General features: G+C 33.6%; 2 protein-coding genes across 2 annotated transcripts in view; both read right to left on the bottom strand.

The window, feature by feature from the left end:
• The window catches only part of LOC107716563 (uncharacterized), a 15,080-nt gene extending 12,864 nt beyond the window's left edge, over positions 1–2,216 (bottom strand). Inside the window, exons 1-4 of the mRNA XM_016523046.1 lie at positions 2,137–2,216; positions 1,339–1,406; positions 1,158–1,226; positions 705–737 (exon numbers count right to left, since the gene is read on the bottom strand). Of these exons, the coding sequence (XP_016378532.1) occupies positions 705–737; positions 1,158–1,226; positions 1,339–1,406; positions 2,137–2,147 (181 nt within the window). The 5' untranslated portion in view covers positions 2,148–2,216. The remainder of the gene's footprint in view (positions 1–704; positions 738–1,157; positions 1,227–1,338; positions 1,407–2,136) is intronic.
• Positions 2,217–8,290: 6,074 nt separating this feature from the next.
• LOC107716562 (protein starmaker-like) lies at positions 8,291–19,868 on the bottom strand. Its single transcript, XM_016523045.1, has 24 exons — positions 19,800–19,868; positions 19,334–19,395; positions 19,001–19,018; positions 18,509–18,538; positions 18,371–18,406; positions 17,563–17,601; positions 17,464–17,499; positions 15,735–15,770; positions 15,605–15,649; positions 15,186–15,278; positions 15,055–15,093; positions 14,913–14,957; positions 14,214–14,252; positions 13,832–13,879; positions 13,342–13,404; positions 12,598–13,221; positions 12,475–12,519; positions 11,367–11,414; positions 10,789–10,830; positions 10,637–10,687; positions 10,371–10,424; positions 10,066–10,119; positions 9,901–9,972; positions 8,291–8,982 (listed from the first exon to the last, which is right to left on the bottom strand). The coding sequence occupies exons 1-23, from the start codon at positions 19,808–19,810 to the stop codon at positions 9,932–9,934; spliced, it is 1,599 nt and encodes a 532-aa protein (XP_016378531.1). The 5' UTR covers positions 19,811–19,868; the 3' UTR covers positions 8,291–8,982; positions 9,901–9,931.

Genomic DNA, 19,868 nt, shown 5'->3' with positions numbered 1-19,868 from the left:
GTGGTGAGCATAAGAGACTTTTTTATATATATATATATATATATATATAAATATAAAAAAAAACGATCCCAAATTTTTGAATGCTAGTAAATCTTAATTACCTTACAAAAAGTACTGTGGTACCATGGTTGTATCAGATGCCAATACTGTGGTATTTTGAAACATACTATGGTACTGAAATCCAGGTACTCTTGTAAGAACTTTGAAAATACTATATCAATATGAAATATTATGTAACATGAATTTCAATACCATGGTATATCGAAGTTCCATATTATCATCACTGTAATATGTTTTGACATCACAATATTTTTGTTAGTGATATCATGGTATTAACATGATACGCCAAGAATATATTGTCCAAAAAACATGGTTTTACCATGGTGTCATGTCCAAAAAACATATAATAGCATGCTGCTTTGATAGATACTATGATACTGTCTGGTTACCATACTTTAAAAGCATAATGATCAAGCTTAAAAAACAAACTATTACCATTGGTCCCATGTCCACAAAACATAGTATACTAGAAATAATACCATGGCACTTTTTGTAAGTGTAATTTTTGATTATGGCAGAACCCCAAATGTTTCGAATAGCTCAGCCGCATTAAGAAAGGCTGACTTTTGAAGTAAAATATGACTTATTATGTGATTATTAAAGATGACTGAGGTTTTGCACAATGGTGGTAAGTTGTCACCCACCCTTCATATGCTGACCTTTGGAGTCATCATCATCTGTAAAGAAAAGGGAAAATCGATACAGTTTATAACAACCGCTCCTTTGTTATGCCCTTCTCCTCTTTCTGTCCCGAATCCCTCGCAGATCTGCTGACTGTTATCAGAATAATATGAGCCCATAGAGTTTTAAGTGAAATGCTCTTTTGTTTTCTCTTTGAGACTTTGGGTTTACTCACATTAATGCGTTTATGGTGTTAACAATGGGTTTATGAAGCTAAACGGACTTTAAAAAAGTTTTAAAAGAGATTTACTTTAAAACTGTTTATCATGAACATTATAGTGTTAACTTCTCATTTTGTCCTTTTGCAGGATCACATCTAGTGTCAAACTGCCCACAATATGAGCTTCTTGATGTGGTACGATCGGCTCTCATCAGGACGATGATGAGGTAACATCTAAAAGAACTTCATCTCCTACCCTCTTCCTCCTCAGACAGTTCTTCTTCACCCTCTTCTGCCTCAAAGTCATTTTCCTCAGGCTCCTTATCTGTCCGGAGAAATAATTCAGCAGTTTAATGTGTGGGTAAAGACGTGTGGGCGCTGTATGTTGAACATAAGAGTGTGTCATTAAATAATCCCTCTGGGAAAAGAGCTCGTACCTTCAACAGGAGCCGTTGATAGGGTGGACGCCAGAAACACAACAGCCACTGAAGCAATTACAAGATTTCTGTGAAAGCAAAATGATGAGTCCAGAATAAGCACATGTGAAGCAAATTCAACCCAGAAAACACAATGAGATGCTGTTTAATGTTATGTCACACTTAGTAGACAAGAAAATTAGCAATTTATCATGCATTTTCTCAAAAACAGCTGAAAATGGGCATTAAAATCCAACAATTCTCTTGAGAAATGCATGCTTTTAATTTAATTTTTATATAATTATAACTTGCATACAAAGTATGTATCATCGATTGGGCTTTTGAAAAACACAAGCAATGGTTAAAAGTAATACTTAGCACTGAGTTTGCATGTTTTTATGCTAAAGTATTCCGTTATCGGACATTCTATCACATTATATTCCTAAATGAGATCCCCAGCATCAAATGATTAGAGTAACACAGATTTGAAACTATAACAAGATATAAGTCATATGCATCAAGTCCTACACTAAACATGCTTTTGGTCTATTAAAAAAGCATTCCTGTAGCTTAAACACAGTGCTAGCAACACCAAAGTCATGGGTTTGATTCCCAAAGAATGCAAGAATGAATGCATGTACTTTGAATTCAATGCAAGCTGCTTTGGATAAATGCATAAACGTAAAAATCTTAATGAACCAATCTACTGCTCCTTCTTTGACATATCTCAATAAATTATTGATCAGTTAGCTATCAGTTGGTCCCCTGAAGTCAATTTCAGAGATATTGGTTGTTATAAATCAATCGCCATTGACTTACCGTGACAGCATCTTTAGCACAGGTCTATGTGGGACACTGTGCAGCAGACATAAAGCAACCAGCAAACGTGCTTTTGACTTCCTTATGCTTGACTGGCCACCAAAATACATTTTATACCCTTCCAGCCCCCATATTGGTAAGGGGCAGGACTTCTAACCCCAGCCCCTGCCATTCAAACTACTCCCACCAATCAAACGACAGGTGAGTACAGACACATTTGTGATTCATCATTTATATTCAGATCGTATCTGCAGTGTCTTCAAGCATCTAAATGCCCAAATGACGATGAACATCTACTGCACATTAGCTGTTGACTAATTATACCAAAACTTGGGATGAAAAGTGTCTTTATTCATGGTATGTCCCATCATCCCTTTGGCCCAGCAGGCGGCGGTGGAAGGCAGCTCAGCCAGTGGAGGGCACAGCCAGCCTACACAACATCACACAGAGACCAGAGCCACAGGAACTCATGCAGGAAGTTACAGGTTTTCTCATTTATTCACCCTTGGAAAACAAGATGACCTGGCTGGTTTCAGGATCAGAGGTTTCCAGATGGTTCTTTCATGCGTATTTTGTGATTTAGCTCTTACAAAAAAACTGCTACACTCAAAAAACGAATAATGGTGCAGTTTATTATTAAGTACTTGCTCTTATTTTATTTTATTTTATTTACTAAATCATATTTTCAAAATTTATTACAATTTCTAAAAACAGAATTATTGGGGAAAAAATTTATAAACTGTCCCCAAAATACTATAGTATATTTTGTACAGTCTCGTTTGTTTTTTTTTCTTTTCTTTCTTTCTTTTCCTTTTTAATTTTTTTGTATTAATTTATTTTTTACTTTATTTATTTGCTTATATAGTCTGTACAAATATTGGGACATTTTATATCATAAATTTGTTTATTAACATTTTTAAATAGATTTATCTTTATATTTATTTATGGTTTTAATCATGATAATGTATAATGTAAAAAAAAAAATTTTTTTTTCTTTTTATTAGGTTTCCAATTTATTTTGTATTTTATTATGATTTTTATTTTCACTGTTTTTAGATTTTTACAATTGATATTAAAATATAATCTAAAAGGACCTCTTACACCTTAAAGTACAATATTCCTAAATCATGAATATAGCAAAGATATGTATACAAATACAAAAAAAAAAAAAAAAAAACATGTAAAAAGAAATTTCTAACTTTTTTTTTTTTTGCATTTATTTATTTATGCATTTTTTTCCCTGTAATATTGAGTAAATGAGAACCACAAATGTTGCCAGGTCTTTCAGGAAAGAAAGCCAATAGCATTAGGAATTACTTTGTTTTATTACTAATTTATACTAATTTATTACTTATTACTAATTACTGCTGTTTTAATGGATTAGCATGGTCCATTCAAGTACTATGGTATCTGTATGTGTTGCATAAGCTAAAGCTCCTGTCCCATAGCAGGAACTCAATAGCTGGCAGCTGGCAAGTAGATTGCAATCCTGTAGCGTGTGCCAGTTCACATCAAGCTTGTTTTACATTGTAACAAACACCAGCAGGCCTTGAAATGCATTTCTGTGATAAACTCCTCACAGAATGATGAGCTAATTGGACGTTTGTCGTAGCAAAGCTAATGAGCTCTTGAGCTAAACAAACTTTCTTTGTTGTAATGTGAAATGTGAACTATGTGTGTGTATTTTGATTGATCTGTACTATTATGTTACAATGATACTGTGTGTATTCATTATTAAACCCTGAATCCACAACATGTAAAACATGTTAGCTTACATAATGCGTGACTATACGGTTAGCTTTTGTTTTCCTGCTTATGCAGAAATATTAGGCTCATTTGCTGTTGAAAGATAACTTAAATCAGTGGTTCACAAAAATGCTTTACATGTACTTGAGCACTAGAGTAGTAGTCTACTATTGCTAGTAGAAATGTCCACCTGCTGGTACAGTGTCTATCACAGAAGCAGTGTGGAATGACAAGACATATTGAAAAGCTGTATTATTACACATCAGCTGGCCTTGTTGGCAGATGTGGCCAGATTTCTGCTGACCAGTTTCATGTCCTGTGGCTTCCCTCATTCCTGCAGGCCTGCCTGATCTCAAACAAAAGCTCTCTGTCAGGTGCTTGAAACCATAGCGCTCTTGGAGCCAACCTTGGGTGACGAGATTAGAAGTGCCAGTCCTGGATCTGTTCAGCTCGGCCGGTGGGGTCAGGCGGTATACAACGGGTGGCTGCCGTATACAGAGACTGCACTCGGACCATATGGAAAAGGACGGACCACCACAGTTGTATCCTATATGACAGAAATATATTTTTTCAAAATGACAATATATTTTGTTTAAAATGACAAAAATTACTTTAGAGGCAAGAAAATTTGTGTCAGTGTTATGCATATGTATTTTACTTAAAAAAAAAAATTGTAAATATTGTGGCAATGTAATATTGTATTAAAATAATATATTTTTAAACTTTTTATTATTTTTAAATTCTTATTTTATATAATATTTTTATATTCTATTTATATAATATTTTAAAACATAAATTTGATTTTAAAATATAAAAAGGGCTAAAACTATTATGTGTGTGTGTATGTATGTAGAATAAGTAGAAAAATAAAATATATAGAATATATAAAATATATTTAAAGTATATTTAAAATATATTAAGTATATTACATAAATATATTTTTGGCCATTTTTTGCATGTTTTAAAATATAAAAATGTTGTTTTTAAAAATACATTTCAGTATTTAAAAAAAAAAAAGTAAAAACTTTGGGTAAACACAAAAATCCTCAGAGAGTGGACCACAGGAGAGCATGTAGGAAGCAAAAGGTGAGTTCTACTGTGGTCCAGCACAAACACACACACACACACACACACACACACACACTTGTGCGTTTTCTCATACAGATTCCTGTTCTATTCTCAGATTTCAGCTTCATCCAGAGCTCTGTTAGGACTTTTTGTCTCAGTGGTCACGAGCCACCTCTGATCGTCCTGAAGGAGCCATTCTGTTTAGAAACCCGATCCGTCTGAAATTACTATGCGGCGCTGGAGTTTTGGGTCCCTGAACCGTTCTGTAATAAATCACCGTGGGCCAAATCTAATATGTCGTTAAGAAGGACAGAGGAACAGTGTGGACAGGTGGACGTTAAACTTGATCAGAGGGTCAGACTAGTTCTCATTTCCTGCCTGAGGTCTCGAATGAATGTTCGCCACCGATATTAAACAACCACAGAATGATTACTGCATTGCCAAAAGTGATGATTTAATTTACTTTCTAGTTGATGTTACTTTTTGGCAGTACCTGCACACAATTCTAAGTTGTCTAATGAAAGCATCACAGTACATTAGGACTATTGTTTTGTATTACACATGTTCTGAAATGTTGTGTTTATATATGCAAATGAGGCATTATCTAATTAAATATGCCCTAATTTGAATAAAATTCCAGAACCCGAAATCGCATAAAAGCCAGATTCAAAATTCTTGTTACATTTTGTTGAGTTAAAGGTTTTTTGGATACATTTTTGAGATATCTGAAATTTTGGATATCTTTTTTTATCACTCCATAAATCAGAAAACAATGTCCACAGCCAAAAATCAGGCGAATTATAGGCCATATGAACAAACAAACTGCAAACCTTCAGAATTCTGGCTCAATGCAGAAGAAAAAAAAAACTTTTTTTTTTTAGAAAACTCCCTTGAAAGATATGAATGAATCGAGACCTACAGACACAGATAAAGTGTAATAAACACTTAAATGTGTATTTTGGATGGTTTCTTTCTCCAGTCTGAATGAAGATATGTTATGGAAGGAAAATCTCAAACAGGTGTTTGCAAAAGAACAACATAAAAATCTTCATGTTCCATAAACAATAACATAATTTTGGTGAACTGTTCCTTTAAGAACTTTTAAGAACTCAAAACTATTTGAATGACTGACAGAGAAATGAATTGAATAAATGAAAAGAAAAGCGAATGTGGACAGAACTTATCACACACCTGTCTCGACCCTCAGCAAAGCCAAACACAGTGTTGAAATCAGGATTGGCTCTCAATGGATTGTCAACAGATGCGGATAAATGAGTTTTCAGATAACAGACACTCTTATGAATGTGTCTTTTTTGGAGTTTGAATGGGTTTTTATCTCGTTGTTAGTTTTGGATATTAAACAAACAGTAATTCGCTTGCGTCTTATATTACGTGCAAAAACGCTCGACCAAGTGTGTCGCTGTTTGTCAGTAAAAGGTAGGTCTTTTCTCACAGATATCAGCCACTAGATAGGAGTGATTGTTTAAACCCTCTTACGCTTTAAATTAAAGTATAATATTTCTAAAGGCTTCTCGCGCCCTTCCGCCCTGTTGGGAAAGTGGGCCGCGGGGGAAGCTAATGCACTGAGGGACAAGGTTCACTGGCCGTCTCCATTTTGAAACCCAGCTTTTGGTTTCATCGGCCTCCCGTAAGTTTGGGGTGACGGGAACATTTGCACACAGAGACCTGTAAGTCACGCTCGGACAGGCGGGCCGCGAGCGCTTTGTTCGGAGCTGTTTAGTGGCTTTTGTCCACGGTACACCTTCCTCTTCCTCCTCATCCTCTCGTTTGTTCACCCCAGGGCCAGGTTTAGACCACCGAGATGTAACGCGAGATTGTGTTGCGCTCCAAAGACCCGGTGGAGACACACGTGGAAACTTAACTCTTTCAATGGGTAAGGGTCAAGGAATCTAGTCTGGTTAAATCTTTAAAAAAGTTAAGACATAAGAGCTTAGATAAGACTTTATTTCTCTGACTAAAATCGCTGAAATATGATCCATTCATAAGGCGATCTGATAATGTTTAACTCTGTGTTCAGCCTCGCAAACTATACTTGCGTTGCTGAAATGTTTGATGTACATGATAGGCCTATATATATGTATACATACACACACACACACGAAACCACACACTTATTTGATTTTATATTATATATTATACATACATACGTTATTTGTTTATTTATTTAGGTTTATAATTTTTTTTTTTATATAGGCCTATACTAGGAGAGCAACTTTATTTATATAGGCCTAATATAGACTTATTCTTTACGTATATAAACTAGACTGACCTAAACCTAAATATTAAAGGTATTTCAAACAAATTGATCCAGTTAGCCAGGTGAAACGCATTCTTATTTGACAATGAAGTCGTTCTGGTCCATCTGTATGAATTAATAAATCATTCTTTGTCGCTAATGATTAGAATTTTTAATAATTGTGTCTATTTTTAGTTGAAATAAACCAAAAAGAGCCCCCTTTTGCTCTTCAGGTAAAGAATTGTGTTGGGCTGGACTAAACAACATAATAAACTGACACAAAAGTATTTGAAATACTTTGAAAATAAATTAGATAGATAATACGTATTACTAAGATAAAGCTATAAATATATAAACTATTTTGTTATTTTTGGTGTAGTATCTATATATTGGATTGCATGGGGGACTGAATTTTATTTTTATTTATTTTAATTATTTGTTTTCTTATTTTCTTGTTTTGTTTTTATTATTATCATCTTGTGACTATGTTGTTGAAAATTGTTGTAATTAAATTTAAAAAGCCAGAATAAGATGTGCATGTGCTTGTGGTTTACACACACACACACACCAGAATAGAAAAACTGGCACACACACACACACCAAATAAATATATAAAATAAAAAAAATACTCCATGGTCGTTTAATTTTCTGACAACTGATGTACATGATAGGCCTATATATATGTATACATACACACACACACACACACACACACGAAACCACACACTTATTTGATTTTATATTATATATTATACATACATACGTTATTTGTTTATTTATTTAGGTTTATAAAACATTTAGGCTATTAACCAAATCCAAAATCAATATATTCTATATTATAATTATGTTATCTTATTTTACTCTCTATATACAAACTTTATTTATATAATGATTTATATATATAGTTCACATTTTCTGCCTTATATATAGATTTACATATAGACTTTAATATATATATACAAATAAATATATAAAATAAAAAAAATACTCCATGGTCGTTTAATTTTCTGACAACCCAGTCTTTATTAGATTTGCTCCCTGTGTACATATTAAAATGACTTCTTGTAAATCTATACAAAATAATTTTTTTTTGACAGTTTTCAGAACAATCTGTGCTCTTACATTGCTAGTTTATTAGTATTCCTCCACAGAGACATAGACATCAGAGATTCTATCAGAAATTGTCTGTACAGTCTCAAATCATTGGGTGGGCAGAAAATATCTCATTCTGTGACATTTCAGGCCGGCGTTTATCTGAGAGCAAGAGGGAAGGTTCTCGTTGTAGCAGCTGCAGTCTTTCAGTCAGTGCCAAGGATGGGGACACCATGTGGCCAAACCAGTGGAACCATCAGAGGTTTGACATTTTCACCAGACCCAAATCGTGTAGCTTTCTCAAAATTCCTTCTTTTAGTTCTACTCTCTAAGATGTGTCACTCAAAACAAAATATATTTAGACCCTACGCAAACAGACAAATGCATGAGATACGCAGTTCCAGAACCTCACTGTTCATCATGCATTTCCATCTAAATTTGGTCAAATTAATATATCAAACGATACAAAAGTTCTAGAATTAGGACAAAGTTAAAAAATGGAATGTACAGCAAACAGCCAAATAATTTAATCTGCATCCCAGAACCCTTAGAAAGGAACCTTCACCATATGAGAGAGAGAGAGAAAGGACGAGAGGGACGTGTCAATGTGTTTTAATGGGATGTGAAACTCTGGTTATCTTGACTGTCTCAGGTGGAGCTTTTTACGTCTCTCCAGGAAAAATCTGCAGTGAGACACAAAAATGATATAGTGAATATATCAGTTATTCAATTATATCAATTATAATGTCTTATGAGTTTTATGTCTTTTTTGTTTTCTTTGTTGAACAATAGCTCTGTTCCAAAACCAAGTGTGCTGCCTACCTAGACAGCATTTCCAATGCACAATACATGCTTGAGCCAAATTCTAAATGGGCTACTTTATGCTAGGACATCAGTGAAGTCATGAATGTTGTTGTTATTGAGGCAGTAACACCGCAAGACTCCAGAGGGCGATACAGGTGACTTCAAATGTCTGTGTTGGGTATGTCATCCATCTTTTTTTGGAACGCGGAAGTAAGCCAGTTTGCAATATCAAGAAGCACAACGGACTGTTTGACATGTATAAATGACTCGCATGTAAATTTCTTTATCCACAAATGTAAAGAGGCATTGAAAAAGACTTTGCTCATTTTAAGACCGAAATAGGTCACTACCTTCATACAATAACAGAAACGAGAAATAAAAAAGCAAAAATAGAGTGAACTGTAAACTACTAAACTTTACTGTAAATCCTTGAATGTAGGCTACTTTGATTGGTTGATTTAGAATGCACAAAATGCGTGTTAATTGCTTATCAATATGCTGATTTACCCTTTATTATTATTGTTTGTCTTAGAATTTGATTTGATACAACTGATATGCTATAATCGCCTTCAAATGTACATTCATTGTTCAGGAGACTGCAATATAAAAATGTGAAAAAACATAAAGTTAGAAGTATGATTACTTATGATTACAGATGAAGTAACCAGAGACAATGGGGTAAGAGACAGGCACTTTTATGACAACGGTAAGAATAGAAATTTGAAATATGTTGTCTTTATAAACATAAAGTAAAGGCCTATGTAGAGCTTTTAATACAGTATGTGATTACGTAATACCTGTTACAGTGTTTTTGTAGAGTCCTGGTCGCTAGGAGCTTGGCATAGGGGTTTTACTGCCATCATCTGATCCTGCAGAAAGGGAGGAACATAGATTAGCATGTGTAAAGATCTCTTTTGACCTCCCATTCCCTGAAAAGTAAGTGTTTTAAGCAGAATCATTACCTTGTGTTGTGTCATCAAGATGATCTGGTTCATCGTGTGTTTTAGAAGCAGCGTCTGTAAAAAAATAAGATGTGACAAGTGTTATCATTTTTCATTAAATCAGAAGTCACAGTTTTAAGTATGAAATGAAACAAAATATATTTGAGACAAAATTATGTACATGTATGGATTTGGCAGACTAGTGCCAGATCTATACTCTTACTGTATCACTTACTGTATCTGTTCCACTTGTGTCTGATAAGGAATTTTGGGAGAAAAATCTGAGACAACTATGATGTGAGGAGGCAAATGAGTGAGTGACTTACCTGTGCCATCTTCAACCCTGACTTCATCATCATGGGCATCAGTGTCATCATCATCTAGACAGAAAGAAGCGTTTTGAAAGAATTGAGGCAGTCAATTCACAATTTCCCAGAATTCTTTGAGAATTCAGCCCAATCAGAGAGTAACAGGTAACAATCATTCATGTCTTTAGCACAAATGGTGTGAGTTGTGTGCCAAAATATAATACTTAAGGTGTGTAAGCAATAGTAAAGCTGAAAATGAAGTGCTTTAGACCCATGAGACGTACCGTCTGCAGCGTCATGGCTGTCTGCATCAGTGTTTTCATCAGTGTGTTCCTCTAGAGATGGCAAAAAATTGAAAGTACATAACATTTAATGCATTTTACATCACAAAGGCATCACTTCATTCTTACATAACTGAGCTCATAGACTTATTTACCGTTTGATGTTGTAGCATCTGTTGAGTCATTGTCATGATCATCTAGAAGAAGAAAAAGATAAATATCAATTTCATCATGTCTTACATGTTTTAGTGACACCATATCCCACAATTGGGACTTTATATCTCACAATATGACTTTATGCTTAAATCAGAAATGCTGTGTGAGTCTATGTGATATCTATGTGGTAAATGTGATATCCCACGTTTATGACTTTATATCTCAGTTATCTTCAGTTGTTTTTTTTCTGTCCATACTTGAATCAAAAATGCTGTGCGATGTAACTTCGTCCTCCAGTGATGGCCATTCAAAAGTAACTTGCATTTTTTTGCAAACGACATACTTAGATAAAACTCACAAATATTTCATTATATTATATTGTTTAACCAGTGCTAGATTCTTTTATGAAAGCTTGATCATTTTCCAATGTCCGTTGTGAAGACAAGTGAAAAAAGCCTCAGATTTACATGGAGTAGAACAATTTATTGCCTGTTGTGTTGTACATCACATCTGCTTCGCAGTTAGCATTGAAATGAAGGTGTTTTGTGTAAACAGTAAATGTTGTAGTTTGTCTTACCGCTGGAGTCGGAGTCATTTGTCTCTATTGATGCACCATCAGGAGACTCTGTAGGTTTAGACATTCATTTATTAGAAATTCCCAGCTTTTTTCTGTAACAGTACAGACTGCCGGTGAATTTATATCTACGGAAGCCCCTTTCGTTTATTTTTCTATTTCACAGTGACTTTAAATCTTCATGTATGACTTTGTCTTTGTAATTATGACGGTAATACTTTATTTTAAGGACCAACTATTAACTAGTTGCTTATTAGCATGCATATTACTAGCATATTGGCTGTTTATTAATATTTATAAAGCTCTTATTAATGCCTTATTCTGCATGGCCATATTTTAGATCCCTTAATCCTACCCCATACCTAAACTTAACAACTACCTTATTAACTATTAATAAGCAGCAATTTCAAGAGGGGAAACTCTTAGTTAATAGTGAATATGTGTTCCCTATTCTAAAGTGTTACCATTATGATATATATATATATATCTTCAATAATAACTTTATATCTCAGAATATTACTTCGTCAAAATGTGATCTCACAACCTTGACTTTTTCATCTTCAATTATGACTTTATTTTTGACCGTTTTGACTTTATATCTCACAATCATGATTTTACATCTTCATTTATGAATTTATCCCAATTATGACTATATCTTACAATCGTGACTTTCTTTATTCAATTGTGACTTTTTATCTCACAATGTGACTTTATGTGAAAATGTGACTTTATATCTCAAAATTGTGACTTTATCTTCAATTGTGACTATATCTCAACGTGTGACTTTATATTGTCAACTGTTGCATCTTAAATCTGAAATTGACTTGATATCATGCAATTATGACTTTATACCTCAATATGTGACTTTATATCTTTAACTGTGTTTTTATATCTCACAGTATGACTTTAAAACTCAAAATTGTGACTTTATATAACACAAAATGACTATGTCCTGCAATTATGGCTTTATATTATGACTTTATATATCTCATTTGAGACTTCATACTGCACAGTGTGACTTTATTCTTATTTTAAACATTCTCACAATTATCTGGATTTATTTTTTACTCTGAGCTACAAATGGTCTTCCATATTTATTATCAGTAAATACCTTGCTTCTCCTTTTCCACGCTGGAGTCATTGTCTTCATCAGTATCTGGAGCCATAAAAGCATTAATCAGTCGATTGATATTGTGGTTTAATGACCGTAAAAGGTGAAGGCTTGAATGTTTACCTTCCCCTCCTGTTTCTGAGCTGTCCGTGTCGCTCTTGCTGTCGCTGTCGGAGCTTTCTGTGTCTGTGGACTCTGTGCTGTTCTTCTCTTTGTCCTGCTCTTTATCCTTGCTGTCAGAGTCCGAGTCTGAATTTGAGTCTAGACTGGAGCTGTCAGACTCAGGGTTGTCTTCCTGCTTGTCTTCTGTCATTTCCTCCAGTGGACTTTCGTCAGACTGACTGGCTGTGGCGTCTTCTTTTGAGCTGGTGTCTTCCTTGTCCTGTTCGTCTGGTTTGGATTGGTCCTCTTTATCTTTTCCCTCATCGCTATCGCTGCCCGTCTCATTGGTGTCCTCCTTCTCATTGGTGTCCTTCTCCCTGTCTCCATCATCTTCAGTGTCTTTCGGGTCGCTGCTGTCCTTGTCTTTATCCTCAGCGCTGTCCTTGGCGTCTGCTGCATCAGGGGAATCTGCCGTGTCTTGATCGCTGCTGGTGTCTGCGTCGCTGTCAGAGTCCTGGTCCTTCTCTTTCTTCTCCGTGCTGTCAGTGTCTTTCGATTCTGAATCCTGGTCTTTGGAGTCGTCTGAAAGTTTCACCTCATCAGTGTCTGAGTCGCTGTCTGTGTCGCTTACAAATTCAAAATATTCTAAAAACTCTAATAGTATCTCAATGACCCTAAAAAAAACTGATTTAACTTTTACATTGTGCCTTGTTAGTACAGAGTTTTAGTTATTTTTTACATTTCTTTTGTGGTTTTTAAGCTCACCATCAGAGTCCTGCTGCTCAGCTGTGTCTGAAGAGTCCTTGTCAGATGAATCATCTGTGTCTTCTTCATCAGAGCAAAAACACAACTGTTGTTAGTTATGAACTATACAGGCTAAATCAGACAGGATCATTATTTCAAAGAAAAGTTGTATTTATTTATTTTTTGAAGAAAATAAAACTTTTGAAACTTTTATTTTGAAAGAAATTTTTAAGGTAAAATCTAGAATTACTAAAAACAGAAATAAAAATAAATTAAAGCAAAGAGTGAAAAATTTAAGGGGGTCTGAATACTTTCCGTACCCACTGTATATTTAAAAAATAAAAAATAAAAGCACATAACAGTTACTAAAATTAAAATTAAAACAGACAATCTACAAATAAAAACTAATTCTAAATATTAATAAATACTATAATAGTATATGAATAATGGTAAACAAACACTGATTTGACACCGTTTGATTTGAAATCATTTCTGCAGTGATTTCAAATACCTGTATTGTTTGCATCATCAGAATCTTTCTTTTCCACAGAATCCCCATCTGAAAATGTATATATATGCCAGCATTGTTTCAGAAGAATATATTATTTTGCATTGAAAAAGGACTGTGCCAAGTAGGACGTGTTCCTGGAACATCTTTTGTGGGTGCTGGAACAATGTTTGTGTTTAACAATGTTAACAGTGTTCATACACCTTATCCTAACCATTAACTACCACCAGAGGGGAACGGTGGCTTGATAAGAATGATTAAAGGCCCACGCTCAAGCCTAACATTAACCCTCAAATCTGATTGGTTGTTATGACTGTTGTTCAATAATCAACTAGGAAGTTGCTACAGGAACATGTTCTGCTTTTGAAGCATGAGAAATCTCTACCTGAGCCATCTGAATCAGTGTCTGCCTTTACATCCGTGTCTGTGAAGCAGAGGTTTAATTAATAGTGAGACAGTAAATCATTATGTATCACACACACACACACACACACACACACACTTGGGAATATAAGAGGGAGTTTTAATTTAGAAATTTTGAAATGCTTGTTTTCTGAATGGAATGAGTTCACCCAGAAATTCTGTCAATATTTACTCACTTTTTTGTCGTTTTTTTTTTTTAAACCTGTATGATATTATTTTTCCATGGCACACAAATGGAGTAATTTTTACATTTTCTTTTGTAAAATGAGATAATATCATACAGGTTTGGAACAGTATAAAGATGAGTAAATAAATTCAGTATTTATCCTTTTATTTTTGTATATTATTTACTAACATTTTCAATGAATTATATGTATGTGTGTGTTAGAATTACAGTTTTAGGTATTTTGTGATGTACTTTTGTCAGTTTTATGTTTATTTTTAATTTTCATCTAATATTTATTTATATTATGCGAGATTTTATTTTTTGTCCGCTTTATTTCAATTGCCAAGAACATTTAAAAAATAAAATATTTTTAGAAACTAAAACCAATAAAATTGGTAATTTTAGTTAACTTTTAGACCATTAGTAAATAATGACAAAATCTTTTTATTATTCACACATAAATGTGTCTTTTTTTCAGTAAGTGTGTTTGTTTACCTATAGATTCCTCTTCTTTTGAATGTGTATCAACATGATCTGCATCTGAAATATTATATAACATATTTAAATCGACTTAGCATCATCTTATGAGGCAATCTATCTGATTTGACTTCTGGTTTGTTTCTGTGATCTCTCATACCTTTGCTGTCCTCCGCTGATGGTTTCTCGTTGTTCTCATCTGCAGTAGATAAAGGAAGGTCCTTCATTGAGGGTATTTTGCACACATGTGTATTCTGTATTTATGAAAATAGATATTTGGCTTTCACCCACCTGAATCGCCTGTCTTCTGCTGCGATGCATCTGTTTCTGTATTAGTATCTGTGTCTGTGTCTTTTTCTGTGTCACTATCAGTATCTGTTGTGTCTGATAAAGAAATTTAAATCAAATATATAACTGCATAACAAATATATGTTTTTGCCATTTACTCCTGCTATTGTTAGGAAATGATATATTTGAATGGGATGCATGCCGCTTATAGTTTTATCCACAGTGTGGATTCACTTTGGCTTTTGTGTATTTTAATCAGATAGTCTTTACAAAAAATACTTGTTAATATATTGGTCGTTATATGGAAATCATACATGGAGAGTAAAATGTTTAAGAAATTAAGGCATTTTCATATTTGTACGAAACAACACATTGCATTGTTGTTGTGTGTTTAGGAAACTGATGCGCAGGTTATGTCATACCTATCGAATCTGGGCCGCTGGTGGCTTCATCTAGGCTTTTGTCACCTGAAATGGGTCGAGCTGTTAGTTTGGGCAATGCTTCACTCAAATACATCTCAAACAAAAGTGAAGGCCGTGATATGAATCTTACTGTTTGTGTCTGATGTGTCGGGAGCACCGTCAACCTCTTTAAAAAGAAAGAAAATTTGTAGAAAAGAAAATTATGCAAGTGTAGAGTTAATTTCTTCATGTCTGTGTCAGTCCTAGTGCACTCTAAAAAAATGCTAAAAATAGGGACAAACCCAGCAATTGGGTTGTTTTTGCCCAGCGGTTGGGTTACTACCCAGAAGGTTGGGTTAAACATTTAACCCAACCGCTGGGTCAAAACAGCCCAATTGCTGGGTTTGTCCCTATTTTACCCAGCACTGGGTTGTATTTAACCCAGCATTTTTTAGAGTGTGTCATCATGAAGTGGTTTTCATTCCTTAAAATGACTGCTAATGTGTTAGCATATAAGTTTAAGCTATGGAATCTTATTCAGTGATTTTTTTTGTCTCACAATTCTGACACTTTTTTCACGCAATTGTGAGTTTATATCAGAAAAAAAGTCAGAATTGCTACACTCTAAAAAATGCTGGGTTAAAAAGTGACAAACCCAGCTATTGGTTTGTTTTGACTCAAAACAACCCAACCGCTGGGTCAAAACAACCCAGAGTGTAGATATAAACTCACAATGCTGAGAAGAACAGTCACAATTGTGAAATAAAAAGTCACAATTACCTTATTTTTAATTTGTGTTTTATTTATTTATTTAAATTTTAAAAAACAGAATTCTGTTAAAGTCAATTGCGAGATGTAAACTTGTAATTGCAAGAAGTCACAATTGCACTCTAAAAAATGCTGGGTTAAATTAAAACAGCCCAATTGCTGGGTTTGTCCCTATTTTACCCAGCACTGGGTTGAATTTAACCCAGCATTTTTTAGAGTGTGTGAAATGAAAAGTTGCAAATACCTTATTTATTCTTTATTCTTTTTTATTTAAAAAAATGTTATCAAAAAAAACTATTGCAAGATGTAAACTCAGAATTCTGAGGGCAAATATCAGAATTGCGAGATATAAACTCAATTGCGAAAAAAGTAAGAATTGCGAGATAAAAAGTCGCTATATAACTTTTTATATATAGTTATTATAATCATAATTGTATAAACACAAAAATTTAATCACTTTAAGGATCTTGGTACACTTAGTTTACAATATCAACAAAGACCAAACATCACCATCCTTTGTATAAATTAATTGATTATCATTCATTTATAATGTGGATCATAAATATTTGCTGCTTTCTGTCTTGTTGCCATGACAGTATTCAGGAAAGATGGAGTGTGACACAGCTTTGAGCTGCAAAAAATATTTTTCAGTACAAATATTTACACATTCCTAAATCAAGATTCATGCTTGAAGGAAAATGACTTGAGGTATTAAGTTTTGTTTGAGTCAAATTGAGTTTATTCTTAAAACAAAACAAAACAGAGATTATATTTTAAATGTAAATTCACTTAATTTTAAGCATTAACTTTAAATTCTTGTATTTAATCATTATGATTAAACAGAAGCCTGTTTCCACTAATCTTTTTTCCTGTTGACTGAATGTCTCCTGCTTTGCAATCTAATGCTAGTTCTTCTAGTTCACTGATGCTGAACACACAGCAGTTAAACATTAATCGCTGTGTTATCACACTCATTCATATGTTATCTTGATGTCAGTACTTTCTGTTGGCACTTGTGAAATTCAGTGAAAGCTGTGATGCAGTGGTCAGGTCATGGTTTCTTTCTCTCTTTTATGTCCTGTATATCTAGACTCTTGATGCCAGAAACTGACCTGGTTTTTCAGTGGTGTCAGATGAGTCACTGGGACCTGAAATCAAAGAGAATTATTAGCTCAGTGTGATGATGTCTCTTTGTGTTTGTTATCTCTTACCTCCTTGTTTCTCTGCTGAATCTTTTCCATCTGTAGTTCCTGTTTAAAAGAAAGTTTTCCAAAGTTACTTTAATTTTAGTTTGAGTCATTTTGTTATGAGCTTTTTCTAAAATATTTCTATTTTATTTTTGTTTTAGTAAATTTAAAGTAAACAAACTTTGTTGCTACAGCAACATTTCTAATTTAAGTTTTCATTCAGGTTTTAATTAAGTTAATACGTTTTAGTCATTTTTCATGCACTTTTATCATTTTTATTAGTGGTTATAATATTTATATTTAGCTTTAGTTTATTTCAAATTCCAATACATACATTTTAAATGTAAAAAACTTACATTTTATTTCAGTTAGTTGCCAAGGCAGTATTTCTAATTTTATTTTTAATTTGAAGTTTTTCATCTAATATTTGTTATTTGATATTGTTTCAGCTTTATTTCAGTTAATGAAAATGTTTTAATAGTTTTTAATAATATTTTTCATAATATTTTAACAGTTTTAGTTAACATTAACAACACTGTCTAAATCTTGACATTCAAATTAAGTTCATTATTGGACTTTTTAAATATTTATTGTTTATATTTGATTTATTTCATTTTAGTACATTATTTTATTATTTCTAATATTTATGTTTTTTACCTAATATTTATATATTTTTTTATAACATATTTTTTAATAATTGTTTTAATAACACTCACAACACTGCTCTTTGTCTAGACCTTGATGTTAAAATTTATGTTCACGTCTATCTTATTGGACTATTTTTATATAACACATTTTACAGCGAAACGTGATCAATATCAGCCAGACCAACCTGAGTCTCCATTTCCAGGGAGTGGAGTTGGAGGAGCTGAAAAAAAAGAGATAAAAACATGTTTTTCAGATCAACTGGAAACCCTTCTATGGTCAATTGATTTATGCAGAAATATAGCTCAAATTCATTGCACCTTACCATTGAGGATCCCTAGGGCTGCAGCCGCCTCTGAGATTATAACATAAAAGTCAGAACAAAATTCATTTAGAACCAGATACTTTTTGTCCTCTTTATAACTAGTCTGCCTGCCCAGAGGATGTATAGAGCTTATAGAGCTATAAAATCATTGTGCAAAGCAACATTTGAAAGAATCTGATTCATATAGAGATCTCTATCGTTTAATTGCAGGCATTGCTGAAATCTCTTCTGAAACTCTCAGAGACACATATGAGATTGCTGGGGCCTTTTTCTAAGGAAAAGTACATCTAATTCCATCCCATTTCTGTTTAGGAGAAACAACTCTGATTAAAGAGGGATTTTTCTGTCTATATGGCTTTCTTGAACAATTGTAGTAGTACAATGCAATTCATTGTTCTAACATAGCTCATGTATTCAGAGGCACTAATTAACTTAAAAAGTCATCATTTGCATTATAATTAAGGTTAATGTGTATAAGAGACACATTCTTACCATCATTATCTGTTCCATCTGTATCAAAACAAAAGACAAGACGGTCAGTTAGTGGTGTGAGTGCATTGAGCTATAAGAGTCCTATATCTCCTATAGAGGCCCAGGCTAAATGTAGCAGCACAGGTGAACAGAACTCTTTTGTGTTCAGTGAAGGGCTCTGATTACAGTCTCATTATAGTGAGGCAGTAAATGCTTCGTGTTACTTAGAAAGAAGAGCTGGTGGTGCATGCCACTGATAATAATTTAGGGATTCGGGGTGATCTGTAATGGTATTTATGTAAGCTATATGTGAGAAATGTAATGAAGTCAGACATACTGAGTAAGTTTCCTTACCGTTTATTGGTGCAGAAATAGAGACACCCACTAATGCAAAGATCAACGGAACAACCAGCGTCCTATATAACGAGACATAAAAGAAAATTCACAAAAAAAGAAACAAAAAATCTCTAAATTATTGATGATCTAAAAATATCTCAAATTTATATATTTAGATATATTTCATTTTATAGAATGTATATTAATTATTAATTTGTAATTTAAACTAATTTAAACTGAACTTTTTTTCAGACATTGTATAGCTGATAAACTTTCATTTAGATACAGACATTGTACTAGTTTAAAATGGTTAACCTAAAATGAAGTTAGCCTTTATCAATATCAGTTATTATCCATCATGTTTGCAGATTTCCTTATAATTCATTCATATAGCATGTGCATGCATTATCGATGTAAAACATTGCACCACAAGAACATTAAAGCAGGCCAGATTCATGAAAGTTAAGGAGAGACTTGTACTCACCGGGACAGCATTGCAATAGGACTGAAATGCAGTGTGAGATTGGCGCAGGTGATGCAGGTCTGAAGCCTG

The sequence above is a fragment of the Sinocyclocheilus rhinocerous genome, unplaced genomic scaffold (assembly GCF_001515625.1).
Source record: "Sinocyclocheilus rhinocerous isolate Xijiao unplaced genomic scaffold, SAMN03320098_v1.1 scaffold1682, whole genome shotgun sequence".
In the NCBI taxonomy this organism is placed as follows: Eukaryota; Metazoa; Chordata; class Actinopteri; order Cypriniformes; family Cyprinidae; genus Sinocyclocheilus; species Sinocyclocheilus rhinocerous.
Note: the sequence above shows the minus strand (reverse complement) of the source record. Positions and strands in the feature narration are given on the sequence as shown.

Coding starts and splice junctions, on each gene's coding strand:
- LOC107716562 (XM_016523045.1), bottom strand. Junction 17,500..17,562: donor TTCAGCAGAGAAACAAGGAG/GTAAGAGATAAC, acceptor CTTTGATTTCAG/GTCCCAGTGACTCATCTGAC. Junction 15,094..15,185: donor GCAGAAGACAGGCGATTCAG/GTGGGTGAAAGC, acceptor TATCTACTGCAG/ATGAGAACAACGAGAAACCA.